Genomic DNA, 17895 nt, shown 5'->3' on the forward strand with positions numbered 1-17895 from the left:
AGTTAGAATTATTGACATGAACTGTCTCACAACATTGTAAACAGTACGATATAAACAGAAACAAACATGTATATTCCGTCTATTTCAGTTATCTTTTAAAAGCCCATCACAAGCTAACCACATGGAATACACAGTGGCGGATTTAAGAAGGGGGGGGGGGGTTGCGTACCTCCTAAAATTTTCAAATTTAAGGTAAATTATGGTCTCTTGTTTAGAAAATGGAAATGATAAAATAAGCCTGTTTCCTCTCTCGGGGAAATAAATGACAAAATCTTTTGATTTATTGAATTACTTTTGTTAGGAGAACTTAAGTTTTCCCAAAACCATTATAATATGCGTAAGTGTTTTTAATTTCACCTTATTACAAATGACAGAAAATAGTAAAAATTACTACATAGTTGACATAATTCATATACAATCTCTAAAATCAAGGACTCCCGGGGGCTTCCTCCCCTGGACCCATTGGGTGCTTAATAGTGACCCAGTGACCCCCGACACTGATTCAAGATTGAAATTGCATAGAGTTTAAATTGTCGTTATGAAAGAATTATACGTTAACGACAAACAGACAACTCAACTGTATGACAAACGGGATGATTTCAGCTTATCTATCGTCAACTTCCCAAATTGATGTAGCAATATTCCATTATCACCTGCATATGGTGTTTATTTTCCTCAACTGATTCGATACGCAAGAGCTTGGTCTGCGTATAATCAGTTTTTAAATCGAGGTAAACTGCTGACAAATAAGTTGATGGTACAGTCGTTTAAACAGTCTCAATTGAAGTCAGCATTTCGCAAATTCTATGGTCGTTATAACGATCTAGTTCGTCAATACAACCTACCATAGGGTCAAATGCTGTCTGATATGTTTCATAACGATTGTTAAGCCGTTGTTAGCACACTGATTGTGACTACGGATACCTCCGTTTACCTGATTAGGATATAGGGCTTACAGCGGGTGTACCCGGTCGACAGGAGATGATCACTCCTCCTAGACACTTGATCCCACCTCTGATGTGTCCAGGGCTCCGTGTTTGCAAAACAATCTATTTTATATTCTTTGTAGGAGTTATGGGATTGATCACTGTTCGTTACCTTTCATACACGGCTTTTGACTTCCTAAATGTAAAGTTTACAGTTATGATTTCAAACCATTCTGTTAAAAATACTATCTGATGTATTTCATACCAATTGTTAGGCTGTTCTTTACACACTGACTGTGACTGCGGGTTTCTCTGTTTATCTTATCAAGATATAGGATTCATGGCGGGGAAAAATGAAGATAACCAACAGCAATCGATAACGTAACTCCTATAAGTAACATGAAATAGATAGTTGGGGAAACACAGACCCCTGGACACACCAGAGGTGGGATCAGGTGCCCAGGAGGAGTAAGCATCCCCTGTCGAACGGTCACACCCGCCGTGAGAACTATATCCGGATCAGGTAAACGGAGCATCCCTTGTTGATCAGCCACGCCCCTACAAAATAGAGAGTTGGGTCAACACGGACCCAAGGATACACTAGAGGTGGAATCAGGTGCCGAGGAGGAGTAAAAATCCCCTGTCGACCGGTCACACCCGGAATATCACATGATCTATTGAAGAGAAATAGATACCTCAGTTTTCCACACATGACACTGAACTTTATGATAAACGTGCTGACTTCAACTTCCCCATCATCAACTTCCCACATCTATGAAGAAATATTCAATCAACACATGCATATGGTGTTTATGTTTCTCAATTGATTCGATACGAAAGAACATGTTTTGCGATTAATATTTTTTTAATTGATACAGGCAAATAATAAATAAGTTAGTGTTGGTGGTAAATTTCCACAAATCGTTTGGCCGTTATAAGAACAAGAATTTGCGAATATAACCCGCTATTAACTGAAATGATGTCTGATGTGTATCATACTAATTGTTAAACCGTTCTTTGCATGCTGAGTTTGACTACGGATTGCTCCATTTAGCTGATCAAGATATAAGATCCAAGACGGGTGTTACACATCAACATAAAATGCTTACTCCGCCTACATACATTACCCGCCTGTTGAGTTTCCATTGGTCCGTGTTTGACCCACTCTATATTTTGTATCCGTTATATAATTTATGACATTGATCACTGTTTGTTTTCTTTACTTTTTCAAAGAAATCATGTAGGCAATTGAAAAAGAATAATGAATGGATGGAAGGTGAAGATAACAAACAGTGATAAACCTCATAACTCCTATAAGCAATAAAAAATGGATAGTTGGGCAAACACATACTCCTGGACACACCAGAGGTGGGATCATGTGTCTATGAGGAGTAAGCATCCCCTGTCGACCTGGCACACCCGCCATGAGAACTATATCCTGATCAGGTAAACGGAGTTATCCGTAGTCAAAAGCAGTGTGCCAGGAACGGCATAACGATTGATATGATGCCAATTTGTTAAGTATGTTTGATACAAAATTTTATTTCTGAGAGAACGAGATTACACCGATTAAGTGTTTGAAGACCATATGACGAAACGCACGTCTTCATCTAAATTCAACCTACATCTCGTCGCGACAATTCGACAATCAATACTTTAATACGTCAATGATCTTAAAATAAGATGTGTATTTTACTGTTACCAGTAGGAATACAGTCGTCACTGACGTTAAGGTTCTACCCATCATCTTATTACAAAATACCAAGTAACAAAAACAAAAGAAAGAAATTATAAAATCTTGAATATCTTGTAAAGTAAAAATAAGTTATTGTTGTATATATGTCAAAATAATTAAAATTGTTCATCTCGTTATCACCTGTGAATTTCACAACTTTCACACCAGGACCTCTTGTTATAAACTATTTAAAAAAAATGCATTAGCGATGTGAAATTCCTTCAAATCAAAATGAGGGACTCCCTATCTATGTTCTTATAAAATATTTGCACTCAAACAGATTTTATTCCGGGGATCCTCAACCAAATATACAGGACCAGGGTTAATTCTACTTCTTCATCAATATCATATTTGTTTTCATTTGATTATATTTCAAACTTAGAGTCCTCGTTATGACACGATACTTTTAGCTAATTCTCATCAAAATACATGTATATGCCATTTGAAAAATGTCCTTTAGCGTTATTAAATATTTTCGTAAATCGAACCGCAAGCGGGATTTACGATATTTCGCTCAGCTTCACTCTCAGGATCATGCACCGTAAAAGTGAAGTTCTGTGGTAGAGGTTGTGTAGCCAACTTATAAATGTAGAACATCAGTAGAAGTAATAAAGCCACCACTGTCACACAGCCGAACGTAGTCATAATGTAAAATACTGATTTGTTCAGGTTTTGGATTATATGATTGCTTTCATTAACGTCGCCTGCATCTGTTGTGTTGGTCATGTCTGAAAAGAATGAAACATTGATCTACATATCATGAGTATTAATTTCAGATAGACACTTTTACATTACAGATACCTTTGTTTTAAAAACAATGTATGTGTGAGGCACACGCATACATTCTTAAAAGGATAACGTTTTATGCGCAATTAAAACCACTTTTATCCAAATGTTGTTCAATCGTGAAATCACCAACATACATTAATAGCACTTTATGTATATTAATCCCAGATAATTCTTCGAACTTTAAATACTGTTATATACTGCACTTTGCATTTTGCTATCATATAATGTTGTAGCATATTTAAATATTGAGAATATTGTGGAAATTGTATAAAATTGATGTTAACCTACTGATAAGTTTGAAAATAGTTTCCTAATTTCAAATTCTTCGATACTTTGATATATGACATTCTATCATTAGGACATCTACGTTTTTCAAAATTTCAATGAATGACATTCTATTATTTGGGAAAATGCGGTTCTGAACTGTAGACTATTCATGTGGGACAGCTTGTTATATACCACCAAGAATACAGGCATGAAAAATTAAAAATTAAAAATAACGAAAAATAATCAATCTCATAAAACCTATAAAGAATACAAAATTAAAAGTAGCGCAAACGCTGACACACCAACGGTGGGATCAGGTGCTTAGGAAGAGTAAACATACCCTGTCAACCGGTTATACCCGCTGTTAACCCTATATCTTAATGGGGTTAATTGAGTAATCCGTATTCAACATACGTATTTTAGGGACGACCTATCCACCCATTGCCTTCATTAAATCCCAACATTAGTAATCATTCTTAAAGTTTTATCCTTTGATGTTAAGAAACATCAATACAACCTATCATTGGGTCAAATGTTGTCTGACGCGTTTCATACCGATTATTAGGCCGTTCTTGGCACACTGATTTTGACTACGGATAACTCCGTTTACCTGATCAAGAGATAGGGCTCACGGCGGGTGGAACCGGTCAACAGGGAATTCTTACTCCTCCTAGGTACCCTGTCCCACCTCTGGTGTGTCCTGGGGTCCGTGTTTGCCCAACAATCTATTTTGTATTGCCTATAGGATTTATGAGATTGATCACTGTTCGTTATCGTCGCCTTTCATTGGTTACATTTTGTTTTCAAACATATAACTTGGGCAAATGTTCAAACTATGAATTTACAATTTAGAGTGGTCATGCAAAAATCGGATATCAAATCGTATATCATCTTCAAATCTTCTCTTTGTCATGGATAGAGAGACTGGTACATTAAAAATAGGAGGGTGAATATCAGTCATCATTTTAATAATTGTGTAGGTAAGATAAACTTTGCTTTTTAAATTCTTAATCCTCTACATCTGCTAAATCACATCGGAAACTTTACAACTGACGAAATCACAATGTTCATACCTGTCATACAATTCAATTATAATCTTTAACATGAGAGTGAAGATAACGAACAGTGATCAATTTCATAACTCGTATAAGAAATACAAAGTAGATGAGTTGGAAAACACGGACCCCTTGACACAGCAGCGATGGGATCAGGTGCATAGGAGGAGTAAGCATCCCCTGTCGACCGGTATCAATTATTCTTCACAAATGAAAAAAATGTCATATTTTCCTGAATACTGTAGATGTTTTAATACATTTCCAGATCGTACTTTTAATACAATTAACCTTACATCATATTTACGAGTATGTAGCAATATACCATTATCAACGACATATGATGTCTATTTCTCTCAACTGCACGAGCATGGGTTGAGTGTCATCAGCTTTTAAATCAAAGTACGCTACCGACAAGTAAGTTGATCTGACAGAAGTTTCAACAGCCGTGTTTAAAGTCAACATTTCTTAAATTTATGGTAATTGTATCGTTCAAACTCACAAATACACCCCGTCTTAGATCGAATGATGTGCTACATGAAATTAGTCATACAAATTGTTATACCGTTCTTTACATACCAATTTTAACTACATATTACTTCATTTACCTGATCAAAATACACTATATAGGCCCCCTCTGCTGTGTCCAGGGGTCCGTGTTTGCTCTTTCGTAATTTTATATTCTTTATAGAATTTATGCAATTGATCACTGTTTGTTATTTTCATATTTTTTTTTCATGTAACGTCAGTTTGGGGACCACAAAGTTGTAAGCACATGTTTCAATATTCTCGAAGGAACGTAAAACCATCAATCAATCAAAGATGTATGCGTAAAACAGAACAGATGTCTCCCATAATGCATGATGTACCTTATTGTACATCATCCAAACCCTTGTTTGTCTGTGTGATGCTTGTAATAATATGTGCATCTTTGTGATTATGTAATATTCGGAAAACATTGATGAATAAAATTGTCACGCACTAACATTGTTTTCTACATTTATCAAATGAAGCACAATTGGATGATTAGATAATTTGCATTTCCAGAAAAGTTAATAGAACGTGTTTATGAAATTAAGGCAAACTAGATATGCATTATCATATACTGCCATTGTCGTCGATTATGCTTTTGGTTTTGTCTCGCAACATTTAATATAATTCCTATAACTAACAAACCTTTGGGGCAACTTCCATCGATAACTCTACAGTTTGAGCAGGAAGAAGGACACTTATGTTGACAATATTTTCCGTATAATCCATCTTCACAGGGTACGGAACAATTTGGGCTTGTGTATTCTGGGGGGCATTCTGTCAAAGCAAACATTGAACACTTTACACACATTCTTAACATAAGAAATATTCACTTAATGAGAGCCATTCTTTCTTTTTTTTTGATCACTACTGATCTATAAGTTAAATAAATTTAAACATTGGATTATTTGTTTATATATTGTTTGGTATATTGGTATCATTGCAGTTGATGAAATGAACTTTTAGACAGTGAGATTTACATCATATTCGAAATAACAAAACATATTCTGAAATTAATATTCATATCATCAAGGACATTCCCCACGACTGGTCTTAGTAACCTAGTTGTACCGGTGCTTGTTTCACAACTGGACGTTTAACATAGGTGGCGACTGTTCTTTCACAAAGCTCCCGGCATTAGAAGTGAAAGTCAACGGGTTTTTCTTATATGACTTCACAAATGGAGGTCCCGTGTCAAGTATGTATTGACACGAATAAGGAACCTCAATGGGCTCTGCATGGGTCAAAATTTGTAACCATTCACCTACAACTGGTTACTACTCTGCACAAGCGATACTTCTCAAAGACACGTAAAACATATAAACAATTTAAACATTTTTAAGATTAAAAACATATCCACTTTGTGAGAGTCTTTTCTCCCCGATCAATATTGGTTTATAAGTTAAAGATATTTAAATAATGGATTATTTGTTTACATATTGTGTAGTTTTAGACAGTGAACTGTATAACATATTTGAAATAACAAAACATATTCTGAAATTATGTTCGTATCCATCAGGACATTCCCCACGACTGGTCGTAATAACCCAGTAATGAGGGCGCTTGTTTCGCAACAGGACGGCACGGTTTTGATTTTCATCAAACGTATGACGTTTAACATAGGTGGTGACTGTTCCTTCATCAAACACCCGTGAAAGGCAATGATTATATTCCGGATATAACCCCACAAATGGAGGTCTCGTGTCATGTATGTATTGACACGAATGAGAAATCTCAATGTGCTCTGCACGGATCAAAATTTGTAGCCGTTTCACCTACAGCTGGTTACGACTCCGCACAAGCGTTACTTCTCGAGGAGACGTAAAAAGACATATAAACAAATAAAAAACATTACTAACATTTCCATAGTTGTAAAAATGATACTCTCTTATCACATCTAGTTACAAAGCATCAACTCTTCCCTAGTTTCAGTACTACCTGGTTACTCACCGATGCATGTCCCACTTGTCTCATTTCTGTAGTACCCCTCATAACATCCTGGTGTTCTGTCATTCGTAATCAAAATTAGATTAGTTAATGGCAAAGATGGATATAATATAATGCATACTCTAAGGTGGATAATACACAGATATATGATATGTGATAGCAACTTGTTCAACACTTGGTAATAAATGTAGCTGGGTTTTTTTTTACATGCACTATACTAACGACGTCACATTTACATGTCATTACAGATTCCGAAATTGTATAATCTGCAATATTACACTCCTAATGAAATTAATGAATTTCTCTGTTAAGTATATTGATTTTGAAAGTGTTACACTTCTTAAGAAGTCTTTGAATTTCTCTATTTCCGTTGACCCTGAAATCCACGTAGAAAATATAAAAGCGATGTAAAACTGGAGGCTAAGGAAAACAGTCAGCTTGAACACGCACAAGTCACAGGCTCGACTCTTATTTATAGATTAGAACATAACAGAGTAGCACGTGATCGCACACATTTGTGGAGGAAGGAGAGATGGAGAGGTTTAGCATGATCATGCACAAGTAAATGTCAATCGGTTGGTCAGGGTTCCCCCCCCCCTACTCATATGGATACGTCACCATTGCAGATGAAGGGCTGCAAAATTTAGGTTTATGATCGGCGCTTGTGACGTTTGAACAAGGTGGGATCTTATTTGTGCCACACCGGCTGTGACACGGTACAAGCAAGGAGTACTGAGGATCTATTCTAACCCGGATCAAACAATTGACAAGAGAATTATGAAAAAATATGTTGCGAAAACCTGTTTTAATGTTCTTGATTAAAGAGGTTATTGTTATGAAATTCAATCTATTCATTTATACTAAGCTGTATAACAACACATTTAACCTCAGCAACAGTCAAGAAAGGAGTTAATATACTGCGCGGATATGTTAAGGCAGGTCATGCTTCATTTATGCACGTAAACTGCATAATTTTTAAAATCTGTCTTACATAGAGAGAAGGGGCTACTAACTCTTAAAAACTATTTTGGTTGTTTACATGAGAACATCTTGTATCATAACACCATGACAAACATCCGCTCCCGTATGACGTCATTGCATGACTGTTATAAATAGATCATGAAGGTACCTTAATAGAAAATGTAAAAGTAACACATTATCCCAAGATTCAAATATTGGTCTAACTGGCGATAATGACGGTAAAATGCCCATAGTATATCGGAATTACTGATAGAATCCTACCACTTTCAATAAGAAATAATTATTGAACATTTAAACACGAAACCATCTAGCTCATGTTTTAAATTTTGCATGATGCTATGTAGTTTTCTTTAAAAGTTTTCTTAACAGAGGATTCTATCAGTAATTGTCTTGTATATTAGTTTATGACCTTTCAAACAGTGTATAAAAAGTCTCTAAAAGTATGCGGGCTAATGTGCTACTTTTACAGTTTTATTTCAGTCTGTGACAGAGGAAATGCGGATCGACATGCTTAATGGAATGTTTTCTCCGTTAAACAAAGTTGTCAATGAATGATATCAACATACCTCCTGAATATCAATAAATGCTCAGCGTTTCACATATATATTCCATATATCCCATGTCATATATTTCAAATACTCTACATTTTGTCGATATTTGCATGGCACACATAAACAAATTCCTTGCATGTGTCAACGTCACTCAATGTATAGTCATGACGTCATCAGTTTACTTTCATATCGATCAGACAGAAATTACACAACAGAAGTATAGCATTTCGAATTTCGTTGGATCTTAGTAGCTGTATGGTTTAATTTATGCATAAATAAAACTTAATTAAAAAATAAAATCGGAATTTAATATATATTTAGTGATATACTTATTTCAATTATGACGTCACATTGTTTCGCGGATTTTATCACAGTAAAAAATTTCATAACCTGCCTTAACGTACCCGCGTGTTTGCCATATCTTAATGAAAATCAATTTTCATATTACATAAGATTTTCAAAAACGACAATTAAGCTTGTGAGCATCAATTATTTTTGTCAGACTTATATCATTGGATTAAAGAGTGAAATTTAACGTTTTCATCTAGACAAGAGAGTGTTCTTTGTTGAATTTTAACTTTAATGTCCAGATCAAATCTCAATTCAGAGGTAAAAAGTCAAAGCTATATACAAATATTTACTTCATATCCATTTGGTCAATACATTATCGCAACTCTAACAAAAACACTTGCATAATGTATAATGAAATGTTTGCATGTTTCAAAAAGAAGAATATATTCGGCAGTAATACGGGCGCATTTAAAAGAAGCAACGTACCAAATATTCCTTAATAAATCCGCCACGAATATGAATATGAAGATTTTCATTACAAGTAATTACTTACATGTTTTGAAACGTCTCCCTAACTGAGAAGACCATTAGATACATGACTGATAATTTAATCGACTCCATGGTCAAATTTATTTAACACGGAATAAAACAAGGAACAAGGAAACTGCAATCTCTCTATTGATGTTAAAATTATGAATTCTGTGAATACACTGATGTTGGTGGAATAGGGGTTTATTTATCATGCCACTAATTTCTTTAAAATCACTATATTTTGATCAGGTAAATGGAGTTCTAGGTAGTCAAAATCAGTGTGACAAGAACGGCCTAACAATCGATATGAAAAACGCCAGACAGCATTTAACCCAATGATAGGCTGTATTGGCAAACTAGATCGTTAAATGTATAACGACCGTAGAATTTCTGAAACGCTGACTTTGAATGATATTGTTGGAACCCCTGCACTATCAACGTGTTTGTCAGAAGCCTGCTTCGATTTAAAACCTGACCATCAAGATAACAAGCTCTTGCATATCGAATCAGTTGAGATATATAAACACCATATACAGGTGATAATTGAATATTGCTACATAAATATGTGAAGTTGACGATGGAGAAGCTGAAAACATCCCGTTTGTCACACAGTTGAGTTGTCAGTTTGCCGTTAATGTCTACTTTGAATAAAATATCTAAGTATGAAACAGAAGTACATAGAATTGTTCTCATATTTTTGAATTTGATACACTTCATAATGCATATTTCTGCAAATAATCCCAATCCCACAAATATCTGAAGCTCTGACATTACGTTTACAATGTATCATTTGAACGCATTGCTTTATAAAAGAAAAAGTCTGACAGCGTCGTTGAAATTTCATCAATCTTTTTTATTTTTTATGCATTTTTGAGAGAAAATAGAGTTAATTGTAAGAATGTTTGATTTAAATAATCACACATCTTGTTTGTTATTGTACAAAATAGAAATGCTACATCATGCAATGACGAACATGCACAGCCAATAATTTAATCAAGGTTTTAAAAGAATCTGTAACTAAAATGTAAAAACAAGTATCAATGTCATTGAAGCACAGTTTCAAATGCTGACAAATGGTTTCTACAGACTATTCATTTGTCAATCATAGACCAACTGGGAGCTCACTTTCAATATAGGAAAACATGGTTTATAAAAATACATAGACGAGGAACATGTAAAAGATGTACAAAGCATAGTTATGTAGAGTTGTGTACTGGTTATTTAAACGAAGCATAAAAATTGTTTCCCCATTACCAAGGAATCCCTACGGATTTCACATTCAATACCTTATCGAGTTTTATGTAATACTATGTAAAATCTATGTTACTTCCGATTAACAATTAAAATACAAGTGGTGATAAAATTATCAATTCAATCAGAATGATTAATGTGAGATCTTTTTGAATTACAATGTATCACATCCATCAGTCCGAGATAAATTAATGCAGTACTTTATACAACAAATACACCCATGTAAATAAATGGGGAATGGCACATCAAGATTTGTTCGCCACCAAATCGACTAAAACAATTTAGTGACTAAAGCTTGCAATTTCACAGTCATATATCATTCAAAATATGGAACTTTTAAACTCCATCTATACTCCTCTCTACAAGAATGCTTTAAGACGTTATTTCCTATGTTTCAAGCAATTCACCTGTTGAAAATTGTGGACAAGTATAACTAAATGGAGGAATGTTCAAAGTACATTTACTCTTTTCGAACACATCTCCTACCATAACAGTGCCATTTTTATCTAACATATACATATCTTAATTATCAATATACTTCTGCATGTCAAGCGTTTGGCGAAGGATCAATCACTACCTATTCTAGCGGTATGACGCGGCCATGACACGAGCGGGGCTCGAATTCACGACCTCCCGTCTACGTAGCGAACGCTCTAACCACTGAGCTACCACGACCGGTTTTTATCTAAATGATAATGACATTGTTCTGTCAATCATATCATGTGCAGGAAATGGATTTAGAAATGTTTTACGATCTTTATTCCCACATAGAATGTGAATCCATACCATAAACCAACATATGCCAAACAGAGGCATGACTTAAGGATGTACGGGACTGGCGATTTTGAAATTACCGCGCAACTCCGAATGACGTAAATATATCCTATGTCGTTCGCATCTCCTATTTGATTCTGAGTGTATGTTCGATAATATCTACAATGCAATTAATTCTATATATATATTTTACATAAACTATGACAAAAATATTATTATATTCGAAATAAAAACAAATCGCGTAAATTTTACGACTTTAATTACTTTTTGGCAATGTAAACATAGTGAGACTTTTGAAACATTGAAATGCGGGGGAAACGCGGATTTCAGTCAGCTAAAGCGATCCAGCGTTACATCAAGGTTTTTTGACCCACAGAAGACGATGGAAAACTGCCTCACCAAGACACCAGACGCTGGATCATCTATATTTGCAATCGCAGACGCAAGACATGTGTTCAGGTTTGTCAATCACTGTTAACAGGTTAATAAATTAATGCCGAGTACGCACGTACGTCAAATAAGAAGAAAACAAAATTGTTCAAGTGCAAATCTTCCCAAAAATTCCATGAAAATCGATGCTTGAAAACAATATTGAAATAGGGTATGAATTCACCGGCCCTTATTAAATTGTCAATGTCAGCTGATTGTTCATAGACTTTGAAGATCTAGATCAACCTAAATTATTTAGCCAAACATACAAAGTGTATGATACAAGCATCTGAGTATGAATATGTTAAAGTATTTGTCAAGTTTTAATATACATCTCTATAAATTTAAATATCCGTTGGAGGAGGGGTCATATAAAGCTAGGATATACACAATAGATCAGTGGTGGATCTTTGGTTTTACATAAATTGATAAGTGAGATTTTTTCTTCCTTTAATAGTTGATGTTTGCAGTACAGAAAACAGAGACAGGACACTATAAAAATCTACCACCACATACAAATTATACAAACCCAGTGACATGCTTTGATTTATTTTCACTTTGTGCAAAATATACAGCATAATGCCATAAATGGGTCAACTTTTATTTATTTTACTATATAATTGATTTTGAAATCATTTTCATCCACTTATTAAGATTCAATTCATAGTAACCTTTACACCATTAACAGCACAAATATCTCCAGTATCTTGTTTCAGTGTCTTATTTTTTCCCCAGAACATTGCAGCCATACACATATTATATGATTGTGTTCCACTCTTACAAAGGAATATAAGGAAATGGAATGATAAATTTCATTAATCATGCATGTTTTCTGCATCTAATCTTGCTAAAAGTTTTTGAAATCATGAATAGAATTTATGTCCAGATCAAATATTTTTTGATAAATGTTTTAGATTTCATAAAAATGAGTTTAGAATTATGATTTAAACAAAGGTTATTTTTCAATGAGTTATAGGCCTAGCGTAAGATGTGAAAGTTGATTCATTCATGACAGTATGCTGCAATTCTATGCCAGCATGAATGTGTTGAACAACAAAAAGAATATGAATTGTCACTCAGCTTCCTTAGGCCCCAATATTAACACTTCATGTAAATAGGCGAGGTTCATTGATGTATCAGTATTGTTTTTCAGTTCAGTAATTCAAATACCCCCCTCCCCTCCCCCCGAGTAACAAAAAAGTAATTTTATTACAAAGGAATAGTAATACACTAATTGATAGCTGACTACAATAAAATCGTAAGGTAACCATGGCCTTTTTCGATCATGCAGGAAGATGGATGCTAGGTATTTTCTGCCAATTAAGTTTAAATTCAGCCCAACAATTTCAACACTATGACACTACTATTATACATGTACAACACTAAATATCTTTTTTAACAAGACGCTTCATTAAAGAAATTTATTTAACATTATTAGTTTTCTATTCACCTAATGTATTATCTAGTTTCTTTGGGCCAAAGTTTCCACTATTAAATGTCAGCTAGACCATGTAGACAGATTCAATGATGAAATATAGTTGTATTCACCTTTTTTGTGTTACACATACCATGTAAGAGTAAAATATAATTGTTCTATATCTATTTCATGTAAACAATATTTGGGAATTGTCAAGCTAGCTGGATAATTTTGCTGCAAGGCATTTGATATCATGATATCATATTGTGCTTGTTTTTAAAATATATATGCAAATTAAAGATTGTCCAAGTCCTATAATGAAAAAATGACAAGCATGGCATTATGATAAATATGTACATTTTTGTTATATGCATAATTTTGCAAGGAACTCTAGTTTTTTTTAAATGCATACATACCTACATGTATATACTGCCCACCATGAATAAGTATACACCCACCAAAATAAGTTACTTGTGCATAAAAAAGAAACATGTGTTACATCATAGATACAGATATTTTGATGCAAATACATAACTCTTGCAAATAAATATATAATGATAGGCTTTTAACTTTTCATATCCTTCTGGTCTTTTTATTAAAATACTTGATTTTCTGAATTCTCTAAATAAGAGATATTATGTAAAATTTAAATTGAAACTATTTCGAACTATTTACTAATACATATTATTTTGTATTTGATGTGAATATAGTAACTTTTATAAGGCCCTTTGATTTTTCAACTGTAATAAATCAATATCACAATTTAACAGACTATATCAAAATATTGAAAGTCCATTATTGTTTCACATATATTGAATTTGTACCCTTAACTAATTATTTTATTGAGCTTAATTGAAAGTTATATTCAGTGAATTAATTTGGCTCTTTTTCATTATATCATATACTATTGGCTATCATTAAGGTACAATGTATCTAGGTTTATATAATTGCACCTGTCAATAAGTTAGTCCTAATACTAAATGCAGTTTGGGCAAGACACACATCAAATATTTGATGCAAGTGTACCTCTAAGTTTTGAGAGGAATTCTTAAATCATTTAACACGTTAAGGGACGATGGCGAAATCAAAAGTTCAATGTCTGACAAAAAACTAAATTCACATCAAAATTGGTACCGTATACGTTTTACATAGTTTTCACGAAATCACACCCCACTCCCCTTAAATCTAAATATTATGAATGTTGAAACTAATCGATTAACAAGTAAAAACATGCGAGTATAAATAATACTGTTATACTTTTACTTCTGTTTATTCACAAATTAAAGTGTACATTTAAAATATTTAATGTTCATTACCGGTAAAATGTAATATATTATTATGTGGTTTTTAACAGCCACTTGTCTTTTTTCCACTAAAGTGAAATCGATGTTGGATGACAAAAACTTATTTGAGTTTTTACTCCCCCTGAGGCCCGCTAACTATTTGAATTTAAATTTTTTTCCTGACATTGGTCTTTTGATTTCGCCCCTAAACATGATGGACACTCAACAACCATGGATCAAATTCTGTATGTTGACTCTGCCATTGACCCAATAACCAGAAAACTTACTACAAAATTTATACTTAGTAATAAGTCTTTATACAGGACCCTGCATACAAAATAACCTCTAAAGTAATAATCTTGAATACTTATGATATTCATTGTAAAATTTAATATTGTTTATTTATTCTATTAATATATATCATAGGGGCACATACTTCATTACGATTTTATGTCTTATTTTAAGTTATACATACACAACTACATGTATATAATTTATTGATTCTTTTAATAGATACCTAAAATTGTTCAAATGCATGTTGTCAATATTTGAACAATGCACCCACAGGAAAGAAACATGGAAGAGTGTGGGATGCAAACACAAAACTAAACAATAGTAATTTGTCTGCATGTGCATGTACGCGCACGTACGTGCATTGCAATTTTGGTACAAAAAAATTGAAAATCAGAATTCACAAGGAATCAACATGAAACCTTGTTAGGATGATAGTATATCATTTGTATATACGCAAAATGATAGTCGTGTTGTCTGCACGCACGTGCATGCACATGCATCACATTTTTCGTACACGAATTTTGTAATCAGTGTAACTTTTTTGTTGCTCATTCAAATGGTTTGATATTCATATTATAGGTAGATATTGAGATTCTTAACTGATCTGCATTGTCAAGATTACCAATCTGCACGCGCATGCACGTGCGCTTCTTTTTGATTGGATAATACATGTACTAAAACATCTGTAACTCTCTTATTAATGAAGCGAATGAGTTGATATTCACATCATAGGTAGATGATATGTGTATATATATACTGGTGTAACAAAAAATGCCAACGCACACGTGCATGCACATGCATCATATTTCAAAAGTTAATTTTTTGAAGGACGATAATGTTTTTGTTTTTCATCAAATTCTTTTGATTTTGAGGTTTTAGGTGTGTCTTGGTACTCCTTACAAATTGGTGTGGTTAAAATTACTGGTCAGCACGTGCACGCACGTGTGCTGATTTCTGATTGGATGATTTTAAAATCACTATAACTTTCTTGTATTTGATGCAAACATTAAGAAATTCTTTCTGTGGGTATATGATAGAAAGGACTGTACTATAATGACATCAACAAAAGTACGGAATCATACTCGTGTCTGTGTGTATGCAAGTGCATTGCTTTCTTTTATTTCTTTGCACTAACATGACCATAGTAAATCATAGTAAACGTACTACATGTAATTAAAGGCTAAAATAAAATGATTTTTGCTATAGGTTTACAATGACTTTACTTTTTAACTGGTTTGGGGAACATATGTAATGGTCCCAGTTACAATTAGAACTAGTTACAAATGGAATTTTGATTTTACTTTAGATTGCAGAATTGTTATCTTTGATATGATTTTATAAAGAAATGCAACTCATTTTTAGCTCAAGTGAGCATTTCTGATCACCCATTGTCTATCGTCTGACTGTCTGTAAACTTTTCACATTTTCGACTTCTTCTCCAGAACCACTTGGCCAATTTCAAACAAACTTGGCAAAAAGGATCCTTGGGTCGAGGCAAGTTAAGTCTGATGAAATGAAGGTTAACACCCTGCTCCAAGGGGAGATAATAGCGAAATAGTAGATATATATTGACAAATTTATAAAAAATTCTCCACAAAAATCCAGTGGGGATATGTGTTGGAATATATCCTCAGTACCCCCTAGCTTGTCGCAAGAGGCGACTAAATGGGGCGGTCCTTCGGATGAGACTGCAAAAACCGAGGTCCCGTGTCACAGCAGATGTGGCACGAGATAGATCCCTCCCTGCTCAATGGCCCTAAGCACCGAGCATAGGCCTAAATTTTGCAGCCCTTCACCGGCATGGGTGACATCTCCATATGAGTGAAATATTCTCGAGAGGGACGTAAAACAATATTCAATCAATCAATCTCCAGTACAATACTTCCAGAACAAGTAGGCCAATTTCATGCAATGAAGGGCCATGCTACCTTTAAAGGTATAAAAGAGATAATTACAAAAATAGGGAGGGGTCAATTAAAAATCTTCTCGCAAGAACTGCTGGGCAAGGAAAGTTCAAATGTTCATGGCAGCTTCCTGACATAGTGCAGATTAAAGTTTGTTGAAACCATGGCTCCTGGGGGGTAGGATGGGGCTACAATAGGGGATCAAAGTTTTATATCTGAATATATAGGGAACACATCTTTAAAAAGCTCCTTCAGAAAGCAATAATTATATATAAATATTTATTATATTTAATATATATATTTATTTAATAGTAAATATATATAATGCTATCCATTTCACGTAATTTTTGGAATTTTTTAATTATTCTGATGTCAACCTTACACGTATATTTTTCACAGGTTTTGAACATGATGTCTCCAGCAAGGATACGTTTGATGATGGTTACCATGGGAACGAACTCCGACCTATGTCAAAAATGTCATTTTCTGATAGAATAGACATAATGCTATCCATTTCACTTGATTTTAGAATTTTTAAATTATTCTGATGTCAGCCATACACTTCCGGGTTCTCTACAGGTTTTAAATATGATGTCTCCAGCAAGGATATGTTTGATGATGGTTACCATGGTAACGATCTCTCAGACCTATGTCAAAAATGTCATTTTCTGATAGAATAGACATAATGCTATCCATTTCACTCAATTTTAGAATTTTTTAATTATTCTCATGTCAGTCATACCTTTCCATTTTTTGTTTACAGGTTTTGAACATGATGTCTCCAGCAAGGATATGTTTGATGACGGTTACCATGGAAACGAACTCACGGACCTATGTCAAAAATGTCTTTTTCTGATAAAATAAATATAATGCTATCCATTTCATTCAATTTTAGAATTTTTTAATTATTCTGATGTCAGCCATACACTTCCGGGTTCTCTA

The 17895-nt window shown here is 34.0% G+C and overlaps 1 protein-coding gene across 1 annotated transcript; it reads right to left on the bottom strand.

The window, feature by feature from the left end:
* Positions 1–1697: 1697 nt before the first annotated feature.
* LOC130047948 (uncharacterized) lies at positions 1698–9699 on the bottom strand. Its single transcript, XM_056143752.1, has 4 exons — positions 9624–9699; positions 7251–7306; positions 5946–6077; positions 1698–3389 (listed from the first exon to the last, which is right to left on the bottom strand). The coding sequence occupies exons 1-4, from the start codon at positions 9689–9691 to the stop codon at positions 3127–3129; spliced, it is 519 nt and encodes a 172-aa protein (XP_055999727.1). The 5' UTR covers positions 9692–9699; the 3' UTR covers positions 1698–3126.
* Positions 9700–17895: the final 8196 nt, after the last annotated feature.

Source organism: Ostrea edulis, chromosome 7 (genome assembly GCF_947568905.1).
Source record: "Ostrea edulis chromosome 7, xbOstEdul1.1, whole genome shotgun sequence".
In the NCBI taxonomy this organism is placed as follows: domain Eukaryota; kingdom Metazoa; phylum Mollusca; class Bivalvia; order Ostreida; family Ostreidae; genus Ostrea; species Ostrea edulis.